The 24,216-nt window shown below is 41.7% G+C and overlaps 2 protein-coding genes across 2 annotated transcripts; both read left to right on the top strand.

Moving 5' to 3' along the window:
* Positions 1-404: 404 nt before the first annotated feature.
* LOC120059755 (zinc finger protein 292-like) lies at positions 405-12,944 on the top strand. The gene is made up of 8 exons (XM_039008810.1): positions 405-554; positions 3,594-3,748; positions 4,065-4,143; positions 4,391-4,526; positions 4,658-4,860; positions 5,233-5,369; positions 5,724-5,865; positions 5,967-12,944. The coding sequence occupies exons 1-8, from the start codon at positions 405-407 to the stop codon at positions 12,099-12,101; spliced, it is 7,137 nt and encodes a 2,378-aa protein (XP_038864738.1). The 3' UTR covers positions 12,102-12,944.
* Positions 12,945-13,279: 335 nt separating this feature from the next.
* orc3 (origin recognition complex, subunit 3) lies at positions 13,280-20,697 on the top strand. The gene is made up of 20 exons (XM_039008881.1): positions 13,280-13,400; positions 13,615-13,669; positions 13,810-13,907; positions 14,175-14,319; positions 14,582-14,686; positions 14,792-14,949; positions 15,104-15,243; positions 15,585-15,744; positions 16,000-16,113; positions 16,307-16,437; positions 16,549-16,612; positions 16,718-16,834; positions 16,952-17,031; positions 17,198-17,331; positions 17,424-17,515; positions 17,663-17,760; positions 17,910-18,051; positions 18,314-18,430; positions 18,965-19,044; positions 20,521-20,697. Exons 1-20 carry the CDS (start codon positions 13,380-13,382, stop codon positions 20,624-20,626), a joined length of 2,157 nt encoding a protein of 718 aa, XP_038864809.1. The 5' UTR covers positions 13,280-13,379; the 3' UTR covers positions 20,627-20,697.
* Positions 20,698-24,216: the final 3,519 nt, after the last annotated feature.

The following is a 24,216-nucleotide window of genomic DNA, read 5'->3' as shown; positions in this document are numbered from 1 at the left end:
ATAGCCTATAGGCGCAATTAATATTGCGGCCCAGTGCAGAATCAGAGGGGCAGCACCAGGCACACATCCATAAATAGCCTAATAAGCAACTCATTGTAAAACGCTGAGAAAAATCGACATTTCATCAATTACAAATGACATGACCCTCCCTTGGACAAGATTTAAAAAATAATAATACTAAACCCTCCCCTTGACTGAAAAGGAAAAAGTATGACCCTCCCCCATTTTCCTAACGGTAACCATTCGGTAAATTTCGATCCATCTCTTAGGGTTGGCGAAAAGTCACTTCGAAGTGGCGTGTTTTTAGGCAGTCCCTCGTCTCTCCCTTCCCCCCCTTTGCGTGTGCGTGTGCGATTCTGGCAGCGTAACATCTGTGCGTACGCGGTCGTGATTGTGTTGTGAAGATGGCGGAGGGAGAGACAGAGAAGGAATATGCCACAAGAAAAGCTATCGAGCGGCTCCGAGAACGGTTCCAGGAATTGACTACAACACTTAAAGAAAGCCCAGAATCACCGTCGGACGCCTCTTTGCGTTTCTGCCAGGAATTCTGCCAGGTCCGCATGTTTTTCCAACTACCCATCCTAGCTAGTTTGCAGCCTTCCATCCAGCTTCCTGGCTGATGATGCGCGTGTACGTTAGCTACAACAATGTAGCTAGCTAGCCACATCAGAACAGATATATAAACACACACCATTACTCCCTGTTTTACCGTTTGATTATTGTAGTTAGTTAAATATATACGTTAGTTTTTTCCGATATGTAGTTTAATCTATTACTTTGGCATGATATCTTATCATCACTCATTTTCCCCTGCTAGTTGACGTTAGCTAGCTGCTAGATGAATGTTGGCTAGTTAGCTAGTTGATCAGGCTCCTTCATGCTGAGAAGAGCTAGCTTGGTTTTTGTGCGGATTTGTATTCAAATGCACCGGTGTTTTAGGTTTGCACGACACGAAACGTCTTTCATCCGTGTAAATGTGCATATTTAAACTAGAAATTAAGGCCAATTAACGTTTTTCCATTCGTCCATTGTGTTAGTGGATCAATATTGAGTGTGCCTGTAAAAGTCTAATGTATAGGCCTGGCCTACCAAATAGCTAGGTAGTATTTATTTTCATGCAACTCATAGGTTAACTACGTGTGTATGGTTTTAATTGTTAGAAAAGCAATATTAACTCATCAGCCTGTCAGTGGGTAGGTTTATTCGGTTCTGTGTATTGTATGACAAACCTGCTGGGCCTAGTTTGAAACCCCTCCTGTGCGAAGTGATGAATTTATTGATTTATTTTACCAGGTAAGTTGACAGAACTCATTCTTATTTACAGCAACGACCTGGGGAATAGTTACGGGGGGACGAATCAGCCAATTGGAAGCTGGGGATGATTATGTTAGTGATGATGCATGAAGCCCAATCTCATACTATCAGGTCAAATTTGGAGTTAAAACTGCAATGGTGATTAATCATCTGACACAGATTAGTAACAATATACAACTAAGATAGCCTTGTACCCTATGTTTTCTTACTAAGAAATTTTAGACAGTTGCAGAGAAAATACTTAGTCACTTCAAGATTGTTTGTTATCAAGTGTTTATTTTTTACATGTGTTGTGCAATGCATTGAAATACCATGTTAAGTTACATTTAGCCTACATTTAGCAATAGCCACACTTTGATGGCCTAGCTACAATTTGAAAGGACGGTTATATGTGAATGCTTCCATACAGCTGTTATAGGTAGTGTTAAGCAGGGTTTCCCAAACTCGGTCCAGGGTTCTCACCTGGGTGCACGTTTTTGTTTTTTACCCTATCACTACACAGCTGATTCAAATAACCAACTCATTGTCAAGCTTTGATTATTTGAATCAGTTGCATAGTGCTAGGGTGAAAACTAAAAAGTGCAGCACCGAGTTGGTGAAACCCTGATGTTAAGCATAGTACAGAGAATTTTGGACCAACCGTGGCGATACTTTCTCAATTCCCGACATGGAAGACAATACATCTTCTAAAGTTCTATGTTTTGTTTTAAATTTAGAAAATTATTAAATTAAATAGATTTTTTTTGCTCCATGAAGTAATCCAACTGCAATGTGTATGCCGCCATCGTGTCTATTTCAAATCTTCTCACATTGATTGAGACAGGTGGGTGTCCACCCCGAAGTGCTTCATGTCATGATTACATTCGTCTGTCTCAATCAATGTGAGAAGATTTGAAATAGACATGATGGCGGCATACACATTACATTCATTTAATTTAATAACGGAGCCTCTTCTAAATTCAAATGAACCCACTGCAACTAGACATGGACGTTTAGAAGATGTGTTGTCTTCCAAGTCAGGAAGTTAGAAAGTATCGCCACGCAAAGGTTGGTCAAATTCTCTGTGCTATGCTTTACACTATCTACCTTGTAACAACTGTATGGAAGCGGTCACATATCGCCAACTTTTCAAAGAGTAGCTATAGAAGAGCCACACTCATTTGCGCAGAGATTAGGCTTCCCCTTGACTGGGAGAAGGGATGACAGACAAGGAAAATATTGTCAGTACTTGTAGTATTCAAGCTTGTCTCACTCAACTGTGAATATTAGGCCTGCATCCTACATGGGTAGCCTACTCACTACTCGGTGTGGTTTAGCCTATTATAGGCTACTGCATGGCTTCCAATTGGCACTCACTAGAGCCTTGATTCAGCAGCCCGACTTATAGAATTTAAAGCAGCGTCCCGTATACTGCTCGTCTGGCAGTGGTGGAAAAAGTACCCAATTGTCATACTTGAGTAAAAGTAAAGAAACCTTTAATAGAAAATGACTCAAGTAAAGGTCACCCAGTAAAATTTTACTTGAGTAAAAGTATTTGGTTTTAAATATACTTAAGTATCAAAAGTAAAATTATTAATAATTTCATATTCCTTCTATTAAGCAAACCAGACTGCACCATTTTCTAGTTTTTTTAAATTTATGGATAGCCAGGGGCACACAACAACATTCAGACATCATTTACAAACAAAGCATGTGTGTTTAGTGAGTCCGCCAGATCAGAGGCACTAGGGATGACCAGGGATGTTCTGTTGCTAAGTGTGTGAATTGGACCATTTTCCTGTCCTGCTAAGCATTCAACATTTTACGAGTACTTTTGGGTGTCAAGGAAAACGTATGGAGTAAAAAGTACAATATTTTCTTAATGAATGTAGTCAAATATAAATAGTAAACTACAGATACCCCCCAAAAATAACTTTAGTACTTTAAAGTATTTTTTACTTACGTACTTTACACCAGTGTCGTCTAGCTATGTTGGTTCATCTGACTTTTTTGGGGAAAAATCACAGATATAAAGAGGTTGTTAGCAGTCTAACAGTCTTCATTACATTGGTGATTGACATAAATATTCCTACCAGGAGACTGCACTAGGATTTGTATTATTAGCTGTTCTCAATTTGATATTTTAATGGAATGTAGCGTAATTTACCTAGAAGGACTAATAATTAATGCAATTGTGCAATTACACTATTTGTATGGTAAATGTTAAGGAGTTAGTTAGTTGAAAAAATACATTCATTTAACAGCAGGCACTAATCAGCTTGCCATGCTTTTGTTTGCAGATCCTTGTGGAACATGCAGGTCGATGGAAGGCTGAGGAGGAGCCACTGCCTTTACTGGAGGTGTACACAGTGGCCATACTCAGTTATGCAAAGGCCATCACCTGTCTCTCCTCCGAATGTGAAAATGTGCCACTCGTACTTGAAAACCTAGGACTGTGAGTACTCAAAGATAAAACGTCAATATCTGATTTATATGCATGAATGCTTCATGGAACCAGCTGTGCAGTTTTTCAGATGGTACTAGGCCTATGTTGTTAAATGACAGTGAGCATTCCAGTTTGATTAGCGCTAGTGACCAATACAACTGTACCTTGCCCCACTAATTTGACAAGATAAATAAATTAGGCTTCCCGTATATGAGCTGCGGCAGAAGGGGGTAGTGCTTCTTTAATTTTAGTAATCTGCACACAACTGTAGCATCATTAGCATTAACCAAAACAAACTCATTGAATGACCCTGTGTTACTTGCAGGAGCTGTGTGGAGCTCCTGCTCTCATTGCCTGAGAGTGTCCCTGGTGCCTTATGGGAGGAGTTCCAATCCTGTGTCAAGGTTAGTCTCCAGTGCTGCTCTATTTTTCTTTTGCTCTTAGAACAGCAATGTTTGTAATGAGCCTATTATGCCAATTATCTTTTGAAAAATAATGACTAGGTGACCCAATCAAAGTAAAAATATATGATATGCACATATCACAAACCCTGTTTGACATAATTAGTTAATCTAGGCCTATGTTTTGAAAAGTTTTTTTGTTTTGTTTTGTATAGCTCTAAAGTATTAAGTTATATGCTCTCCTTTACAGTCGGCACACAGCCTTCTGCAAGGACATGGGAACACACAGCTTCACATGCTATCAGCTATGGCACAGGAGCCTGGCGTGTGGACCAACACCACTCTGTGCAGCATTCTGTCTAATGAGATACCTGAAATTGACAGAGGTTCGTTTTAGCCTACCTGTGTAGTTTTTTGTTGTAAGAACATTGTACACATGAGATGACTGATTTCTAAATGTTGTGGTGACTGCTCAGTAGTGTTATCTGTAATCGTGTTCCCTTTTTCTACTCCCCAGTTCATGAGTTCCTGCAAATGGAAGGTCCCACACTCCTTAATATGCGAATAAAGCACCTTATCAAACAGAATCGAGCAGAGAAAGCAGCTGTCTTAGCGAAGATGTGCTCAGAGTATCCAGAGTACGAAGGAAAGGGGAACTTCAAGCAGACGTACCTTGTTTGCCTGTGTATGACAAAAACACAAGAACAGCTCATGCAAGAGGTGAGTGGATAGCATTTACATCAAGTCGTTTAACAGACTAGTGCCTTCAAAAAAGGGGGTTGAGCAAAGGCTTGTCTTTTTATTTTAAAAAAACAACATTTGAGTCATTTAGCAGACGCTCTTATCCAGAGCGACTTACAGTAGTGAGTGCATACAGTTTCGTGCTGGTCCCTAGTGGGAATCGAACCCGCAACCCTGGTGTTGCGAGCGCCATGCTCTACCAACTGAGCCAACCTGATGGAGATTTGATGAAGAAATGAAATGACGAACTCCAGTTGGATAATGATGAATGAAAATAACCCTGATGGAAATTCATCAACTGTGGGTGACCGTAGAATACCATAATTATGACACATGTTATCTCTGGGCCAGATCGTGCAGGTAGACTGTAAGGATGGATTGGAGATGATTTGTAACCTGGAGTCGGATGGGGATGAAAAAGGAGCCCTTTGTTTGTGCTCTGCATTCCTCGAGCGGCAGCTTCTCCAGGGAGATGTGTATTGTGCCTGGTGAGTACTGCCCTCTAATTTCCATTTTCCACTTGCTCGGTTTAATGTGGGTGTGACGTAATTTGTATTTAGTTATTTTTTCTGTGGGGGGGGGGGGGGGGGGGGGGTTACAGGTACAATATACATTTCTCTAAATATTTTTCTTGAAATTATATGAAAGGTACATATACTAAGTATTGATCATTATGATCATATTACAGAGTTAGAAAAGTAGTAATACATTTAGTATGTAAAGGAGATAAAAAGAAGTGAGCCAACCTCCTAATGGATGTCGTATGTTGACGACAAACTGTTATCTCTTGTAAAGCCCTTCATGTGTGACAGACCAACGATGATATACTTTTCTTTTTACAGGGAGCTCACACTATTCTGGAGCAAGCTTTTAATGCGGTCAGAGTCTTCAGCTGATGCATTTCTTGGTCAATGCAGAAAGTTGGTCCTGCTTTCCAGGAGCGTCTGTCATATCCTCTTCCTCATCAAGGTTATCCAATCGGAGGTGAAATTCTTGAATGTGTAAAATTGTATAGGTTACTGCTTGGATATACCATGTAGCGATTTATATTCTCATGACTGACTTTGGCTTTATTTTTTTCTCAGGTTGGAGAAGTGGGACTGCCGGTGTGCATTGAAATGTGCATTCAAGCTCTACAAATGGCATCCAGTGACAACACGGACAGCAGGACCACCATCTGCAAAACTATTTCCTGCCTTTTGCCCACTGATTTTGAGGTGAAACGGGCATGCCAACTAACAGAGTTCCTCTTTCAGCCAACTGTGGACTCATATTATGCTGTTGAAGCACTCTATAATGAACCTGATGAAAAGCGTGAGGACGAGAATCTTCCAGTACCCAACTCACTACGCTGTGAGTTACTGTTGGCCTTGAAGACACAGTGGCCTTTTGATCCAGAGTTCTGGGACTGGAGAACCTTGAAGCGCAATTGTTTGGCATTGATGGGTGAGGAGGGATCCATTGTGTCATCTATCGACACTCTCAATGACGCAGATGAGGGACTTGAGGATGATGCAGCAGAAAAAGGTCCAGAATTCAAAGACCTTGAGGACTTTATTTTGAATACTACAAATGAATTGAATGAAATTGCAGATGAAAAAGAGAAAAATAGGGAAGCTAAGAAATTAAGGGAGAAAGGGTTTGTATCTGCAAGATTTAGGAATTGGCGAGCCTATATGCAGTATTGTGTTCTATGTGATAAAGAGTTCCTTGGCCACAGGATAGTCCGCCATGCACAGAAGCATTTTAAAGATGGGGTCTACACCTGTCCAATTTGTGCTGACAGCTTTGACACTAAGGAGATTCTTGAGCCACATGTAGCATCCCACGTGAAGCAGTCTTGCAAAGAGCGACTTGCTGCTATGAAAGCAACAAGGAAATTGCCCAAGCCAACGCAATCTACCAGTAGTCATTGTAATAATTTTAAAGACGGAGCTGTGGTGAAGCTTGAGGCAGAGACCATTGTCAGTCCAAATGATGCTTATTCTTTGGATGGAAATTGCAACAGTGCTGAAACAGTCAAAGTCAGTCCTCCAAAGCCTGTACAAACTAAGGTCAGTCCTCAAAAGCCTGTACCAGCTAGACATGAAGCAGAATTTACTGAGGATTGTGTCTGCCCTGTTACATACTGTCAGAAGGTATTCAAGTTTTTTCGGAGTCTTGTAACGCATGTAAAAGCCCACAAAAATGACGAGGAAGCAACACGTTTTCTGGAGATACAACGACAGAAGGTTGTGTGTCAGTATTGCCGTCGGCAGTTTGTGAATGCCAGACATCTCAATGATCATTTGCAAATGCACTGTGGCGCTAAGCCATACTATTGCATACAGCTGAATTGCACAGCCAGCTTTCACTGCAATTCGGAACTTCTCATGCACAAAAAACAACACACTGACTTTAAGTCACAGTGTATGTTTCCTAATTGTGGAAGGATTTTCAACGAGGCCTACCTGTTGTATGATCATGAGGCACAACATTACCTTACATTCACTTGCAAAATAGCTAATTGTGGGAATATTTTCTATTCACAGTCCCAGCTAAATTTGCATCAGCAGAACCATGACACTAATGAAATGCCCGTCGCAAGTGAGAACAATCCTATACCTGAAATAGAACCTTCCACCCAGTGCTCCGCTAAGCAAGAGGAAACCTGCTCTGCCTCTGTCAATCTAGATCAGGAGACGGCACAGGATTATGTGACGGAAGAAGTGGTTAAATCAGGTTCGTCAACAGTTCCTGAGAACCCAAAAGGCCCAATGAAAATAAAACATTCAGTCGAGAGCATGTTGAGCAGTTCTGTTGTCAATCCCAGAAAGGAGTTTCGGAAGTGTTATGTTCCACTGATCAAAACTAAGCTGGGATTGGAGAATGCAAAACTATCTCCTGTCGTCACACGCCAAGAAATGATAGCAAATCATGTGGATCCCCAATATCACTGTGGAACAAATCCTTTGAAAGGGTGCCCAAAAGAGGAGCAGAATAACAGACCAACTGAAGCTGTTCAGAAAGTGTTACCACAGGCCTTTCCTCCACCAGAAATTAAGAGTGAACCCCCATTTATTCTACATCCATATCAAAACACTCCTGCAATAACTGGTAGAGATGAGGATGAGTATAGTTGTCCACTTGAAGCATGTGACCGCAAATACAGTACCTCCAAAAGTCTCTCCCGACATGTAAAGAAAAACCATCAAGACATTTTTGAAGACTGGAAACTGGCTAAGAAGTACAAGAAAGTTGTCAAAATAACTTCGAGAAAGGTTCCATCAGTGAACAAGACTTCACAGGACCCAGAGGACAAAACATTACTTCATCAAGCACCACTATGCAGAAATAGTGGATTACAGCAGTTTGAATATCCAGTGGCATGTTCAAATTTACCTGCAATTTGCCCCGTTTGGGAAACCCCCCCAAACCAGACTGGTCTAATGCAGTCCGAGATGGGTGACTCATGGACATCTACATTGAACGATTGCTATGCAGAGGTCTTCCATCTGAATGAATACCCCAATAAGAGCATAACTCCTTGGCAATCAGAACCGTATCAACTGTTAGAAAGGGGCAGAGAACATACACCAGCAAATATGCATGATAGTGCCATCCAACCCATTAAATCAGAGTCAAGTCTGATGAATCAGATGTCGGAATATGTGTCAAGCTCTCTTATGCTGGATAATGGAGGACAACACTATGGGATAACTAATTCTGGGGATAATGTTGATGTTTCCCTAATGGGAAAAAACTATTCCAGTATGTCTGCCCCAGAAAGTAACAATTTGTCAGCTGGGGGTTCCCATGCTTCATATGTTCCAAATGAATATGTCCTTAATTCAAGGGCATCAATAGACATTCCAAGCAATGCAGTGAGCCATGATGGCCAAGTAGCACCAAGAAACACAGTGGAGATGACCAACATGGAGGACGTAACTCATCTTACATCACCCAATTATGAGAATCAGATGAGCAGCTCTGTAGATGAAATGCTTCTTAGTCCGCATGCTTCTATCCAAAAAGGTTTCTCGTACAATGAGGACACTCATGCAGAATCTGAAGCTCTCCCTGCAGACGAGAAAATTGCTGATCATGATACACAGAAAGTAAAACGCTGCAGACTCAGCAAGAGAACGAAATGGCCTGCTATCATAAAGGATGGCAAAGTCATCTGCCGAAGATGCTTTAGAGAATTCTCAAGCACAAAGTCTCTCGGAGGTCATCTTTCAAAACGCTCCCAGTGCAAGCCATTAGTTGAAATGGACTTAACGGCTGATTTGCCTACGTCATTTCTCGACTTTCTCAATGACCCAAATGTTCCTGAAACTGGATCAATATACAACATACTAAATGGTGAATTCCAACAGGAAGTTGTTGGTAATCTCTCCACACCAAATCCTTCCAGTTTGTCACAAAAGGAAACCCAAAAACCACTGGATTCTCAATCATCAAACACCTTTCCTTCAGTTTCGGCCGGTAGACAATCCAAACTAGGCCCAAATAAAACAGTGTGGATAGAATTGAAAGAGTCAAAGAATTATGCTGGCAGTCAGCCGGATGGGGAGTCAAAAGGCAGTCTTGCTGAAAAAATGTCAAGTGCAACTTCCTTTGCGGCATGTCAAGATGACAAGGTTATAGAAATTCAAAATGCCCTACAAATGTTGGATTTAGTTGAAGCTGCACATGAGAAAAGTTTGCAGGAAAATTGTTCCTCAAAGTACAGTGGCAGCCAAAGCAATGCAATCTCAAGCTATAATGTCATGCAAAAAGATAATGTTCAAAGCACGACAACAAAAACGATTGTCAAGAAGGAAGACCAGATTCGTGACAATGGCCCCAAGCCGTTCAAGTGTGAAATGGATTATTGTGAATATGGGTTCATGACAAAAGAGGCATTATTCAGACACCTTGGTAGAGTTCATGATTACACCATTGAGATGATTGAGGAACTCAAGAAAACCCCAGTCAAATTCTCTCCATATCCTTGTTACATTTGCCCGAAAACATTTACCAGAACCACAGGCCTAAGAATTCATTATGAAAAAGTCCACCACCTGACGCAGGCAGAGATGAACAAGTTAAAGGTCGGAAATCGCAAAAAAAGGTCAAGCAACCCCAATATTGAAACCGAGGTAGAGAGTAGTCATGGAACTGAATCTTCAGTTGTGTCAACTTTCATCAAACAAGAGCCACTTGATATTGACACTGGCTGTCCAATTCAAAGCACAAATCAAGACGGTCATGCACAATCCTCTGAGATCATTACAGCTGGAGATGCAGTTCAAGAGGATTCCATGCATCAATTAACAGTTGAGAGAGTGCAATCACCACAAGATACCTTGGATGACTTGGACAAGTCATTTTATGAATTAGAATCACCATCAAAGACCAGATATACCAAGAATGAGACATTAATGACAGCCCCACAAATTAACCACACTCCAGTGTTGAAGCAAAAATTAGGTCAAGGTGACACTGCGGAAAGGCCAGAAGCACGTTCCGACGCCAGATCTTTTAGCCATGCAACAGAGGTGGCATCCAGTCAGGCTGTGAAACCCACACCAGAAAAAGCAAGTTGTTCAAAAAACACAATATCCAAAGACGAGGTTCATTTCCAAAGGAAAGAAAAAGTTCAGAAAAGGTTGGGGCTTCAACTTTGTGACGCTGACAATTCTTTCAGCCCATATAGGCCCTACCGTTGTGTTCATGAAGGATGCGCTGCAGCCTTTACCATCCAGCAAAATCTGATCCTTCACTCTAGGGCTATGCATCAGTCATCCCTTCCCCTGTCTTCAGGAGACCTTGATACCGAAAAGGCTGTCACTGGTGAACAAGCTGCTGAAGTTGAGAATAATGAAATCCGATGTCAAGTGAAAGACTGTTCAAGGATATTTCCAGGGATTACAACCTTGGTGCAGCATTACCTCTTGCTTCATAAATTCACCCGAGATAAAACCACTGCAATGATGTCCAGCCTCAATATAGGGACATTCCTGTGTGACCGGTCAGAATGTACACTCTCCTTCACCTCTGTGGAGAAATACATTGACCACATCAAAAACTTTCACAAGGAAATAAACATCTCTGAGAGAGGCAGTGTGGATCAGACTTTTAAGTGTGGGTATGATGGCTGTGACCGGGTCTACACTACAAAGTCAAACCTTCTTCGTCATGAGATGAAAAAGCATGATTTAATTTATATTCCCAGAACACAGCAACAGAGAACAACATGCGTCAAGCCCAACAATGGCAAAGAGAACATTGAAAACGCAGTCAAATTGAACAAGAAAAACACTAAGAAAGATGACGGATCGCTCGATCACTGGACTAACTTTGGAAAACCCTCTCTGAAATCTATGGATGAGGCATCTGCCATCTGCACCCAAAAATTATCTTTGCAATATCCATGCATGATAAAAGGCTGCGACACAGTTGAACGGATTGAACGGAATATATTCAAACATTACACCACACATGGCCTCACCGAGAAATATATAGAGGATCAGAGAAGCCAGTTTATATTCTGTAAAAAGTACCCACGATCAAGAGTCAAAGATGCAAACAAATCCGAGGGTATGTCAACAGACTCCTCTGAGGAGACGGACGCTGACGAGTGTGAGCCTGAGACTTCAGAGACCAACTGTCAGAGGCAAGAAGTGTTGGATGGTGATATTCAAGCAGAGGCTAAACTTTCAACTGATGAGATTTCTGAATCCCAGTATTTAACTTCAGAGGTCAAAAAGAGGGGTTGCCCCCGAAAATCAGAGCGGAGAGTATTAGCTTGTCCTGACAGAAGGTTGACTCTGAGAAATCGTCCGGCAGATAAAGTTCACCAGTTGACAGAGGCATTGGACCAGGGCTCCACTGCTTCTCAAGAGGAAGAAAGCAAGGGTGGTGTTGCACTGGACAGTTTCCTGAAGTTCCTGGATACTTCACCATCGACCCACACTCCCAAAAGAAAAATGAGTGGAGGTTCAAGGAGTGAGTTGCCATTAAAACGGCAGCGTACCCTTAAGCAGAAGACTGCTAATATTATGTCCGCAACACCTGATGAAGTTATTGGAGCCTGTCAAAACCTTGTAGACTTCAGAAATCCTCAAAATCTTCAATCCGTGAACAATGTGAAGATTGTAATGGACAAAACCTTTTCCGATGGTGCTGATCTTTTGCTAAAGCAACTTCAAGATATGCGACCCATGGTTATAATACAAAAGTGGCTTTATAGTTGATGGATTGCTCACAGCCTGATGCTTTTATTTTCGACTAACTCAGGATTAGAAAAGTAACATGCTGCAAACAGATCTGTTAATATTGTATCAGATATCCAATGGTAAACAGTTTTGACCATTAGACAATTGAAGATGGAGTATTTTCTACTTATGACATGTTATTGTTGATTTTAAGTTTGGATAATGTATGTTACTCATATAAGAACCAGGTAATCTGTAGGGAACATAGACTTTAGAACATGTTTGTATTTATTAGGCTTCTAGTACTAAAATTGTTTTTTGCTAAATTGATAATTTTAAGGAAAAACAAAAGTTTTTTATATCCCTATGGGATTTTATTTTTTGTTTGTATTTATTTTATTTTTTAAACACTATCTGTAATATTTACATGTCTTCCACAAAGTGTTCAATAAAATGTAACTGTTTGCTTTTATAAAAGTTGATGTACAGAACTTTGTTTTGCAAGTTTATTTATTTACATTCATTCATTATTATAAAGCAACTCTGTGGAGAGCCTATTTGGTGTTAAATGTAGCAGGTGGTTTTAAGACACATCAAGTTGAAGACCGCCATAACCCTTACTGAATCCGTAAGAGCTGACTTTTAATTTGTCATTGATGTATTTATTCAGTCACACCTGTTTTAGTTTGAACCCTGACGCATTTTGGTGTAATTTTGTTATTTTACTATCCCCTCTTGTCTCATAAACTAGCAGCCTCTACATGTTTTTCAGCGTCTTATTGTTATAAATTGTGGGCCAAATTGGGCGATCCTCTCCCCCTATCGGTCTCCTTGCAACCTGTTCAAGTTCCGCAATATATTGCAACTCACTGTTGGAAAATTGTGAGCAACATATCCCAACCGGCCGGCAGATGGCGATATTATTCATTTTACGTCTTGTCAACAATGGCAAACGATGTAAAATGAATAACAGCGCCATCTGCCGGCCGGTTGGGATATGTTGCTCACAATTTACGCAGTTCATTTGTTTGGTTTTTAATACAAAATAACTCTTAGACAGTACACCCTTGTTTGTTGGCTTGTTTTACCGATGTCCCGTCACATGAATCTTTAAACACTCAGCCAAGAATAAAATTATAATTGAATGAACTCGGTCTGTACACAAATTCATAAACGTCACAATGGCGGGAAAATAAAGGAAGTGTGGAATGGTTACATCCGGTTAACAAAGTTTTTGTTACTCTCAATCGTTAGGTCAAAGAAGAAATATATTTTACTGAAGAAAGTTTATATGGGATTGTCACATTTCTGCTGGAAATGACTTCATCGGTGTCAAAGGTAGGCTAACGACTGTAAATTGTTGAAATGCGATTTCCTTAGCGTCTTTGGAGTGAGTACTGCATTTATAATATTACCACGATGGAAGCTAGCTGGGGAGGGGCGTTCCAAGGATGCCTAATAGCAAATAACATAGTTTAAGTAATTGCTGCTGGCATGTTCATTTAAGTGTTCCAATGATCGCGTCATTATAATCTGTATATTTCCCGTTTAGGGTTGCTTTGTGTTCAAGCCCAGTGCCAAAAGGAGAAGGAATACTCCAACAGTGGGTGAGTGATCTTATAGATAACTATCTGGGTCGCTGGTCATATTTAAACAGTAATCATTAATCATATCTATACTTTGAATATTCCGTTTCAAGAAATAAAGTATCGGGTAGCATTGACTATCAGTATCGTGTGTTCTCCAGAGGATTATTTCATTCATGGCAGTGAGGACACGGAGAACAGCAAACTACGTTTCAGAAACTGTCAGACATTATGGGAGAAAATGAAGGCAGACACCGAGGTGAGAGCCTATCTGCACCCTGTTCATCATCCTCCCAACTTTGGGCATTGCAATCATTGTGCTTATGCTAGGATGCTACGGAATGTTCAGACAGACCACTGTATCGGTTTAATAATATTCTGTTTGTCATGCAGAATAGGGGATTGTGCTTGTTTTACTTGCAACATTTATCTAACGTTGTGAACATTTCACTTCAACGAATACACCCCAGATCAAAGTTACGAGCTTTTGTCAGGCATGACAGTTTACATTGTTTACTTTCTACAGCTTCTGCAGGATGAGCTGAACAGGAAAATCTTAGACAGCCTCTTGGCGTTTATCAGAAAGAGTGTCTCCACTTTTCAGCGTGGCACGGATGACTGGGCGTCGCGTATGAGAGCCCACGAGATTCCGACAGCAGCCCTAGTGCTTGGTATGTGGCTCAAAAGACGATGCACATGCAAAAATATTTTGGTATGACCTGGGCCCATGATATAGGCCTAAATGAGTATATTTTCATAAATGCCACAGTACAGACTGAGAGATGCCACTAGTATAGAGCGTTTTGGCTGGAGGGGAAAAAAAGTATAAGGCATATTTGTAACATTCTCTTTTTTTATTTAACTAGGCAAGTCAGTTAAGAACAAATTCTTATTTACAATGACGGCCTTAACTAACTAACTCTACCTGTGTAGGAGTGAATGTGCCAGATCATGATATGACCTTCCAGTGCCTCGCTGACCAGTTACAGCAGTCGGTGACTCCCTTTGTGGTCTCTGTACAAGCCACAGAGTGTGCAGGTCAGTCCTGTGTGTGTGGTACTCGAGAAATTTCCCTAATTGCTATTAGCCTTTTTGTTTTATGACGCCTTCGAATCATAATATTTTAATTTGTTCTGTCCTCAGCCCTGAATCACATGATGCAGAGGGTTCTAGAGAGACTGATAGGTACTAGTGTGTCTGTGGATAATGAAGAGCCTGAGCAGCGCAGTACCAATGTAAACCAGAAGAGGGTGCACTGCTCCCTCATCACACTCTGTAACTGGTACAAGACTGTGACAAAGGTATGTAGCTACAACAGAGAAGTAAGGACTATTATGATGCTTTTATGTACAACTGTCAAATGTATAGATGTTGACCTTACAATTTCTGCATTCTGTAAATCCTCATTACAAATCATGAATCCTGTGTAAAAAATAATTTGTTTGTACCTCTCAGAAAGCTGCCTCCGGCACCCCAAGGAAAAAGCGTACTTCCGTTGGCAAAGACATGCAACAACATCCTCCTATTGTAGTGATCTTCAAAGACCTAGAGGCTTTCAACCCTAAAGTGCTGCAAGATTTCATCCTCATCTGCAGGTAAGAGTTCTGACCTCCATCTCTGTTAGGGGCGGCAGGTAGCCTTGTAGTTAGAGCGTTGGGCCAGTAACTGAAAGGTTGCTGGATTGAATCCCCAAGCTGACAAGGTCAAAATCTATCTTTCTGACCCTGAAAAAGGCAGTTGACCCACTGTTCCCTGGTAGGCCGTCATTGTAAATAAGAATTTGTTCTTAACGGACTTGCCTAGTTAAATTAAAAAAAATATATATTGATTGAATATATACATCATCTGAAAGTACACTTGTAGTTGTGTGATGGCACCTCACATGAAAACTTTTCATGCATTACATGCTGCATAATCTCCCCGTTCTCTTCAACAGTCGGTACGTTGAACAGCTTCCGCTGATGTTCGTCTTTGGCATTGCCACATCTCCCAGCACCATTCAACACATGCTGCCCCACTCTGTGTCCTCTCTGCTGGGCATCGAGCTCTTCCAGTCCCTGTCCTGCACCCAGCACCTGGCTTCTGTCATAGACAAGGTAGGTACTTAAAAACGAGTCTGTAGCCACCATTGATCCATCCATTCAGTTGTATTGGACACATAGTGAGTATGCTTGGCTGTGCCCTTTTCCTAAAACCCAATAGGGTTCTGAAGTTGCCGTTTGCAACTTGAGATAAACGGACATTTTCACTCAAGACCCCCATTGATGATGACATGTCTTGAGTAACTGATGTTTATTTCAAGTTAGGATTCAGACTTTAGTTTGAGTATTGCTTTCCCTCTCTTTCTCCAGGTGATCCTAACTTCCCAGTTTCCCTTCAAGCCCAGTGGCAAGGTGCTGCAAGTGCTGGTCAGCATCTTCCTCTACCACGACTTCTCTGTACGCAACTTCATCAAAGGCCTGCAGGTGAGGACTGCCCTCTGATTGTTGGGGTGACTGTGTCAAATGTGTTGAAAGGGCATTCTCCTTTTAACTGATGTTTAACCCACAATGTTGGTTGTGCTCTGTACCTGCTTTCAAAGACTAACTGAGATACGCTTGCTGGATGTATTATGTTGGACTGTGAATTTGTGTGTTGATCTTGGTGGGCCCCCCTCAGTTGGCTCTGCTGGAGCACTTCCACAGCCAGCCTCTGAGCGTGCTGTGCTGTAAGAAGGAGGCCCTGGTACACGCCACTGAGCTCAGCCACAGGAATGTAGAGCGGCTCCAACAGCTGCCCTCCTTCATGAGGTGACTGTCACTCACACTCTTCTACCCATAGGATGGTGGAGAATGTTATCAGAATGTTGTGTGATTTGTCTGTATAAAAACTTGTTGGTGTTTACCTCACCTTTCACCCAGGTACGTAGAGGAGCAGGGTCCCCAGGAGCAAGTGGAGCTGTTGACCAGTGATGACCATGTGAAGGTAAATATTGAGTGCTGTTGAGAGGTTCTGAACAGTATATTGACATGAGTTATGAGCTTACCAAAAATGGTCTTGAGTGATTGCGTGTCCTGCCCATTATTTTAGGAAGTGTGTCAGAAACTACTGAAAGATCTTCGCAAATACCACAAGAACTACTACCCCATTCTGAGGTGTCTCCACATTCTGACGGCTTCTCTACCCAAATACCCTCTGGGAAAACAGGTTGGAACATTTTGTTCGTCAAGGTTGCCATTGAAATAATACATCATACGTTAAGAATGGAATTGTAGAGCATGGCACGGACTGTCTCACCTGTTCCACATATGCCTCTATTTTTAGATAAGAGAGCTGCACATATCCTGTCTGGAGAAGAATGTGTGGGAGAATGAAGAGTATGCGTCTGCCATGCAGCTTCTGAGGTGATAAAGGAGATTATGAATTTATTAGTTCCAAAATCGTTGATATAAAGGATAAACATTGCTTAGCAAAACAGTTTTATATTCAAGCTGTCATACTCTTTTACCTGCTAAGATGAAGTTCAGTTTGTTTGCTCTCCTTTTGTCAACACTCAACTTTTCACCCCAGGATGATGGCTAAAGACGAGCTCACCTCAGCGCTGCAAAAGTGTGCTGAGATCCTGAAATCTGTCAAGACAAAGAAAATGAGGGCTGCACTGCTCCAACTGGACAATTTACTCGCCAAATTTGACCAGCCAGGCGGTAAGTAGCGATGATGGCTGTAACAGTTTCCCATTTCACCAAATGCTTTTCAGACCCATTGAAATGTGCTTCTCTTGCTTCTGCACAATCAGATCTTGCTGCTGATGAGAATGCAGCAGGGGAGGACCTCACTTCTCCAGGGAAAGGCCTCCAGAAGAAAACAGACTTGTTCCAACTGCAAAAGGTAACAATTTTCTGCTATAACGGATAGTTATTTTACTCAAACGGTTTCATACACTTCTGATGTATAATGGATCTACGACTCTCTAAAAAAGGATATGTAGTGCTTGTGATATGAAGGGCCTCAGCATTTACTGTCCTCTCTGTTTAGACTCTACTGGAGATGAAGAAATCTCGAAGAACCAAGACAATGAGCCCGTTTGAGATACTCCGAGACCAAGCCCTGGAGTTCATTGACAGCCTTGTGAGGTGAGAGGTGAAGTAGTATACAGTAATGATACAACCCAATCGACTGACTCAACAGTGGCTGGATAGATTACGTTCATTCTTTTAGATGAGCTCGGTGTAAATGAATGGCACAGTATTTGACGGTGCTGCTCACCTTTGTGTGTTCTCAGATCCCACCTGGCCCCACCCGAATCCCAACCACTGTATGAGGTATGCTACTACAGCTCCTCTGCTGTCCTGAGACGCCACCTCAACGCCACGCCACGCACCTCCATCCAGACCGCCCTCAGCAACCCCTACCACTACCTGAAAGTAAATAGCTACCACTGAGAGGCAGGCTGTCTCAATAGTGTCTAGTGAACGCTGTTCTTTGTATCCTAATCTGCACCAATCTGGAAAGATTTGATGGGTGTAAACAATATGGTGGACTGCCATTATTGGCCTTTTACCTGTTCACAATTGTTTCAGATCAGTGCAGACAAAAGAAAGGGAATGCGATAAGTCTGTCTTTAGACAACTCAGCCAAAGTTTATAGTGTTAAACAGTAGCTCATACTGATGCTAATCTGGTTCAGAATGAAAATCTGCGGGCTGAGGACGGGACAGTCTCCAATGCTGCTCCTGACATCTGCATTGTGTACAAGCTACATCTGGAGTGTGGGAGACTCATCAACCTGTATGACTGGCTGGAGGTAGGTTTAATAAAGAATTCATTGAAATACTATTATTGGTATCATATTCACTGCGTGTACAAAACATTACGAACACACCTGCTCTTTCCATGAGACTGGCCAGGTGAAAGCTATGATCCTGTATTGATGTCACTTATTAAATCCTCTTCAGTCAGTGTAGATGAAGGGGAAAAGACAGGTTAAATAATACTTTTTAAGCCTTGAGACATGGATTGTGCATGTGTGCCATTGAGGGTAAAAGGGCAAGACTTGGAATTGTGATACAGTGAAATAATCTGTCTAAACAATTGTTGGAAAATGTACTTGTGTCATGAACAAAGTAGATGTCCTAACCGACTTGCCAAAACTATAGTTTGTTTACAAGAAATTTGTGGAGTGGTTGAAAAACGACTTTTAATGACTCCAACCTAAGTGTATGTAAACTTCTGACTTCAACTGTATCTATTTGGGTTTATACCTCTGTAGAAACACATGCCTTGCCTGCTGGTATATTGAATGAGAAACGGAGTGAGTTAACTTTTCATGTATTTGCAGGCTTATGCTACTGTGGTCTCGGCTGCAGAGGGCAAGGATCCTGACTCTGCGGACTTTGGCAAAGTGGACGAACTCAAACAGTATCCTTTAATTGTTGGATGTCTTAATGCTTCATGGTGACTACTTTTGAATATGTGGTAAGATGTTTAATAAACAAGTACTGCATGGGGGCGGTAGAAAAAAAATATGATTTTGCCCTTGAGCAAGGCACTTAACCCTAGTTGGATAAGAGCATCTGCTAAATGGCTAATGTAAAATACTCTGAATAGACAAGTATCCTATCATAAGCACTTTCAATTTAACTGGTATGCAACTTAATATTAGGAAGATGTTAATGTTTTGTACAGTGTATTTTCACACCAGACTATTCTCAATTTTCAATTTAATATTATTAGTAAAGACATGATATTTTATTTAGAATGTCCCGTTATCAAATGGGCAGGAACAGTGGCAGGGGGGAAAATACATGTCGTCCATATGCACTTGAATAGTGAATGGAGGCTGTCTTCCCGGTTCCTTTTTCAATCATGCCAGGTATGCTACTCTGGTTTTACAGTGGAACAATGTGTTTAATTCACAGGACGGTTGAGCTAATGTGATTAGCATGAGGTTGTAAATAACAAGAACAATTCCCAGGACATAGACAATTCTGATATTGGCAGAAAGCTTAAATTCTTGTTAATCTAACTGCACTGTTTAATTTAAAGTAGCTATTAGTGAAATAATGCCATGCTATTGAGTGCACAGTTTTGAATTTGAAAATGTATTAATAAAACAATTAGACACGTTTGGGCAGTCTTAATATAAAATTCTTAACAGAAAGCCAATGGTTCATTGGATCAGTCTAAAATTTTGCGCATACACTGCTGTCATCTAGTGGCAAATCTAAATTGCACCTGGGCTGGAATAATACATTATGGCCTTTTTTCTTGCATTTCAAAGATACAAAAACATTCGTTTTTTTTCTTGGTATTATCTTTTACCAGATCTGTGTTATTTTCCTACATTCCGTTCACATTTCTACAAACTTAAGTGTTTCCTTTCAAATGGTATCAAGAATATGCATATCCTTGCTTCAGGGCCTGAGCTACAGGCAGTTAGATCTGGGTATGTCATTTTAGGTGAAAATTGAAAAAAAGGGGCAGATCATTTTAGTAGTAGCTGAGAAATGAATATAGTAGCAACTGGGATCCTCTTTTTAGTGGCAACCATCAACTCTACTTTCACAAGTGATTGCATATAGAAATGTCTGGGCTTATAAGAACCCTTATTTCACTCAAACCACTGTTTGAGCAGCAGCCAGCCTCTTGCTGTGCGACAGGTGATATTCTATATGTCATGGGCTCTCCAACCCTGTTCCTGCAGCTACCCAATGATTAGTTTTGGAAACCAAGTGAAATCTGTCCGGGAACATCGATAGTAACATCGTTTTCACAAATTGTATTAAACTGTTGACAGCCCCTCTGTGCTCGAAAGGAATAGAAATATGTGTATGCATGTTTTGATACATTTTTTAAATATGCTTTTTCACATTGTTGTTCCTCAACTCCTACAAGTGCTCGTTTTATCCAGGCTGTTTCTGAGCTGGAGTTCCTGGGATTCATCAAATCCACCAAGCAGAAGACGGACCATGTGTCACGACTGACCTGGGGAGGCTGCTGATTCACTGTCCGGGAGCTTGTGTTGTATAGTACATGTCAATTGTTTTTGAATAAAATGTGATTTCAATTGAGTACCATTATTTGCTCATCATTGTGCTCTTAAAAGGTGTGGAAAATGCAAGTAGCTTACTCCAATAACAAACACTCTCAAAGAAGTGTATACAATATTATATGAAACACCATCAGTCTTATCAAGTAGCCAGGGGTGCATTCATTTGTAAAGATGCAGTGGGAACAGATGGGTCCTCATGGGTGACAACTGCTGTGAGGCGATCATTCCACCACTTCAGGGCTAAATCAAAGATGAAGTGTTAACTGGGACTTGGTAACTGCATAGTGCTGGCAGGGAGCCAAGTTGTGGCGCAATGCCAGAATTGACTTGAGTTGACATCTCATTGATATAGGAATTTTATCTACTTGAATACTCATATTAGCTTTTTAACATCAAATCAAACTTTATTTGCCACATGTGTTGAATACAAGTGTAGACTACTATGAAATGCTTGCAAGCCCTTAACCAACAATGCAGTTCAAGAAGAAAATAAAAAGTAAGAATAACAATATACAGGGGGCACCGGTACCGAGTCAGTGTGCAGGTGTACAGGCTAGTTGAGGTAATCTGTACATGTAGGTGAAGTGACTATGCATAGGTAACAAACAAACAGCGAGTAGCAGTAGTGTACAAGAGGGGGGTCAATGTAAATTGTCCGGTGGCGATTTTTATGAATTGTTCAGCAGTCACTGCTTGGGGGTAGAAGCTGTTGAGGAGCCTTTTGGTCCTAGACTTGGCGCTCCGGTACTGCTTGCTGTGCGGTAGCAGAGAAAACAGTCTATAACTTGGGTGACTGGAGTCTCTGACAATTTTATGGGCTTTCCTCTGACACTGCCTATTTTATAGGTCCTGGATGGCAGGAAGCTTGGCCCCAGTGATGTACTGGGCCGTTCGCACTACCTTCTGTAGCGCCTTACGGTCAGATGCCGAGCAGTTGCCATACCAGGCGGTGATGCAACCGGTCAGGATGCTCTCGATGGTGTAGCAGTAGAACCTTTTGAGGATCTGGGGGCCCATGACAAATCTTTTCAGTGTCCTGGGGGGGAAAAGGTTTTGTCGTGCCCTCTTCGCGACTGTTTTGGTATGTTTGGACCATGATAGTTTGTTGGTTATGTGGACACCAAGGAACTTGAAACTCTCGACCTGCTCCACTACAGCCCCGTCGATGTTAATGGGGGCCTGTTCGGCCCGCCTTTTCCTGTAGTCCAACATCAGCTCCTTTGTCTTGCTCACATTGAGGGAGAGGTTGTTGTCCTGGCACTACACTGCCAGTTCTCTGACCTCCTCCCTATAGGCCATCTCATCGTTGTCAGTGATCAGGCCTATCACTTTTGTATCGTCAGCAAACTTAATGATGGTGTTGGAGTCGTGTTTGGCCACGCAGTCGTGGGTGAACAAGGAATACAGGAGGGGACTAAGTACACACCCCCGAGGGGCCCCAGTGTTAAGGATCAGCGTGGCAGACATGTTGTTGCCTACTCTTACCACCTGGGGGCAGCCCGTCAGGAAGTCCATGATCCAGTTGCAGAGGGAAGTGTTTAGTCCCAGAGTCCTGAGCTTCGTGGGCACTATGGTGTTGAACGCTGAGCTGTAGTCGATGAACAGCATTCTCACATAGGTGTTCCTTTTGTCCAGGTGAGAAAGGGTGGTGTGGAGTGTGATTGAGATTGCGTCATCTGTGGATCTGTTGGGGCGGTATGTGAATTGGAGTGGGTCTAGGGTGTCCGGGAGGATGCTGTTGATGTGAGCTATGACCAGCCTTTCAAAGCACATAATGGCTACCGACGTGAGTGCTACAGGGCAGTAATCATTTAGGCAGGTTACCTTCGCTTCCTTGGGCACATGGACTATGATGTTCTGCTTGAAACATGTTGGTATTACAGACTCGGTCAGGGAGCGGGATAGGCGTCCCGCTAGCGGGACACAAGCCGGCAACATCCAGTGAAATTGGTTGGCGCGCAATTCAAGTAAATAATTGTAATATTAAACATTCATGAACATACAAATATCTTATATCATTTAAAAGCTTAAATTCTTGATACTCTAACTGCGTTGTCTGATTTACAATAGGCTTTACGGCGAAAGCATACAATGCAATTGTCTGAGGACGGCGCCCCACATCAACATATTTTTCAAGCAGTACAGGCTTTATAAAATCACAAATAGCGATTAAATAAATCTCTTACTTTTGACGATCTTCCTTTGTTTGCAATCCCAAGGGTCCCAGCTACAACATGAATGGTCATTTTGTTAGATAAAATCCTTTCTATCCCAAAATGTCAGTTTAGTTGGCACCATCGATTTCAGTAATCCACTCGTTCAATATGCAGACAAAGGAGTCCAAAAACCTACTGCTAAACTTTGTCCAAACAAGTCAAACAACGTTTCTAATTAATCCTCAGGTACTCTAAAATGTAAAAAACTATAATATTTCATACAGAAAGTAGTATGTTCAATAGGAAAGCAAAATTAGTAAGTGCGCGCACTCTCCCTCACGCGCCAAAAGACTGATATTGTTCCGGTGCTCTTCTCACCAAAACTCAAAATTCTTGCTTCTTTTTCAAAAAACAAGCCTGAAACCTTGAATAAAGACTGTTGACATCTAGTGGAAGCCATAGGAATTGCAATCTGGGAGACGCATTTACATAGTAACAATAGGTTTCCATTATAAGAGCCTGGGACCTCAAAAAAAAAAAAAATTCCGGTTGGTTTTTCTTCGGATTTTATTCTGCCATATCAATTCTGTTATAGTCTCAGACATTATTTTTAACAGTTTTAGAAACTTCAAATTGTTTTCTATCCAATGCTACCAATTATATGCATATCCTGGCTTCTGGGCCTGAGTAACAGGCAGTTTACTTTGGGCACGTCAGTCAGGCGGAAACTAGACTATCGCTAAGAAGTGTTAACAGTTGGTCCGCCATGCTATGTGTACACGTCCTGGTAATCTGTCTGGCCTAGCGGATTTGTGAATGTTGACCTTTTTAAAGGTTTTGTTCATATCGGCTACCTAGAGCGTTATCACACAGTCATCCAGAACAGCTAGTGCTCTCGTGCATGCTTCAGTGTTGCTTGCCTCGAAGCGAACATAAAGGCATCATAAAATTAGCTCGTTTGGTAGGCTCGTGTCATTCGGCAGCTCGCGTCTGGGTTTCCCTTTGTAGTCCTTAATAGTTTTCAAGCCCTGCAATGTCCGACGAGCGTCAGAGCCGGTGTAGTAGGATTCAATCTTAATCCTGTATTGGCGCTTTGCTTGTTTGATGGTTCGTTTGATGGTTCATCTCAGGGCATAGCGGGATTTCTTATAAACGTCCGCATTAGTCTCCCGCTCCTTGAAAGCGGCAGCTCTAGCCTTTAGCTCGATGTGGATGTTGCCTGTAATCCATGGCTTCTGGTTGGGGTATGTACGTACAGTCACTGTGGGGACAACGTCATCGATGCACTTATTGAAGAAGCCGATGACTGAGGTGGTGTATTCCTCAATGTCATTGGATGAATCCTAGAACATATTCCAGTCTGTGCTAGCAAAACAGTCCTGT

The sequence above is a fragment of the Salvelinus namaycush genome, chromosome 15, assembly GCF_016432855.1.
Source record: "Salvelinus namaycush isolate Seneca chromosome 15, SaNama_1.0, whole genome shotgun sequence".
NCBI lineage: Eukaryota > Metazoa > Chordata > Actinopteri > Salmoniformes > Salmonidae > Salvelinus > Salvelinus namaycush.
Note: the sequence above shows the minus strand (reverse complement) of the source record. Positions and strands in the feature narration are given on the sequence as shown.

Coding starts and splice junctions, on each gene's coding strand:
- LOC120059755 (XM_039008810.1), top strand. CDS start 405: ATGGCGGAGGGAGAGACAGAGAAGGAATATGCCACAAGAAAAGCTATC. Junction 4,144..4,390: donor AGTTCCAATCCTGTGTCAAG/GTTAGTCTCCAG, acceptor TCTCCTTTACAG/TCGGCACACAGCCTTCTGCA. Junction 5,866..5,966: donor TCAAGGTTATCCAATCGGAG/GTGAAATTCTTG, acceptor TTTTTTTCTCAG/GTTGGAGAAGTGGGACTGCC.
- orc3 (XM_039008881.1), top strand. CDS start 13,380: ATGACTTCATCGGTGTCAAAG. Junction 13,401..13,614: donor TGACTTCATCGGTGTCAAAG/GTAGGCTAACGA, acceptor TTTCCCGTTTAG/GGTTGCTTTGTGTTCAAGCC. Junction 17,516..17,662: donor ACTTGTTCCAACTGCAAAAG/GTAACAATTTTC, acceptor CTCTCTGTTTAG/ACTCTACTGGAGATGAAGAA.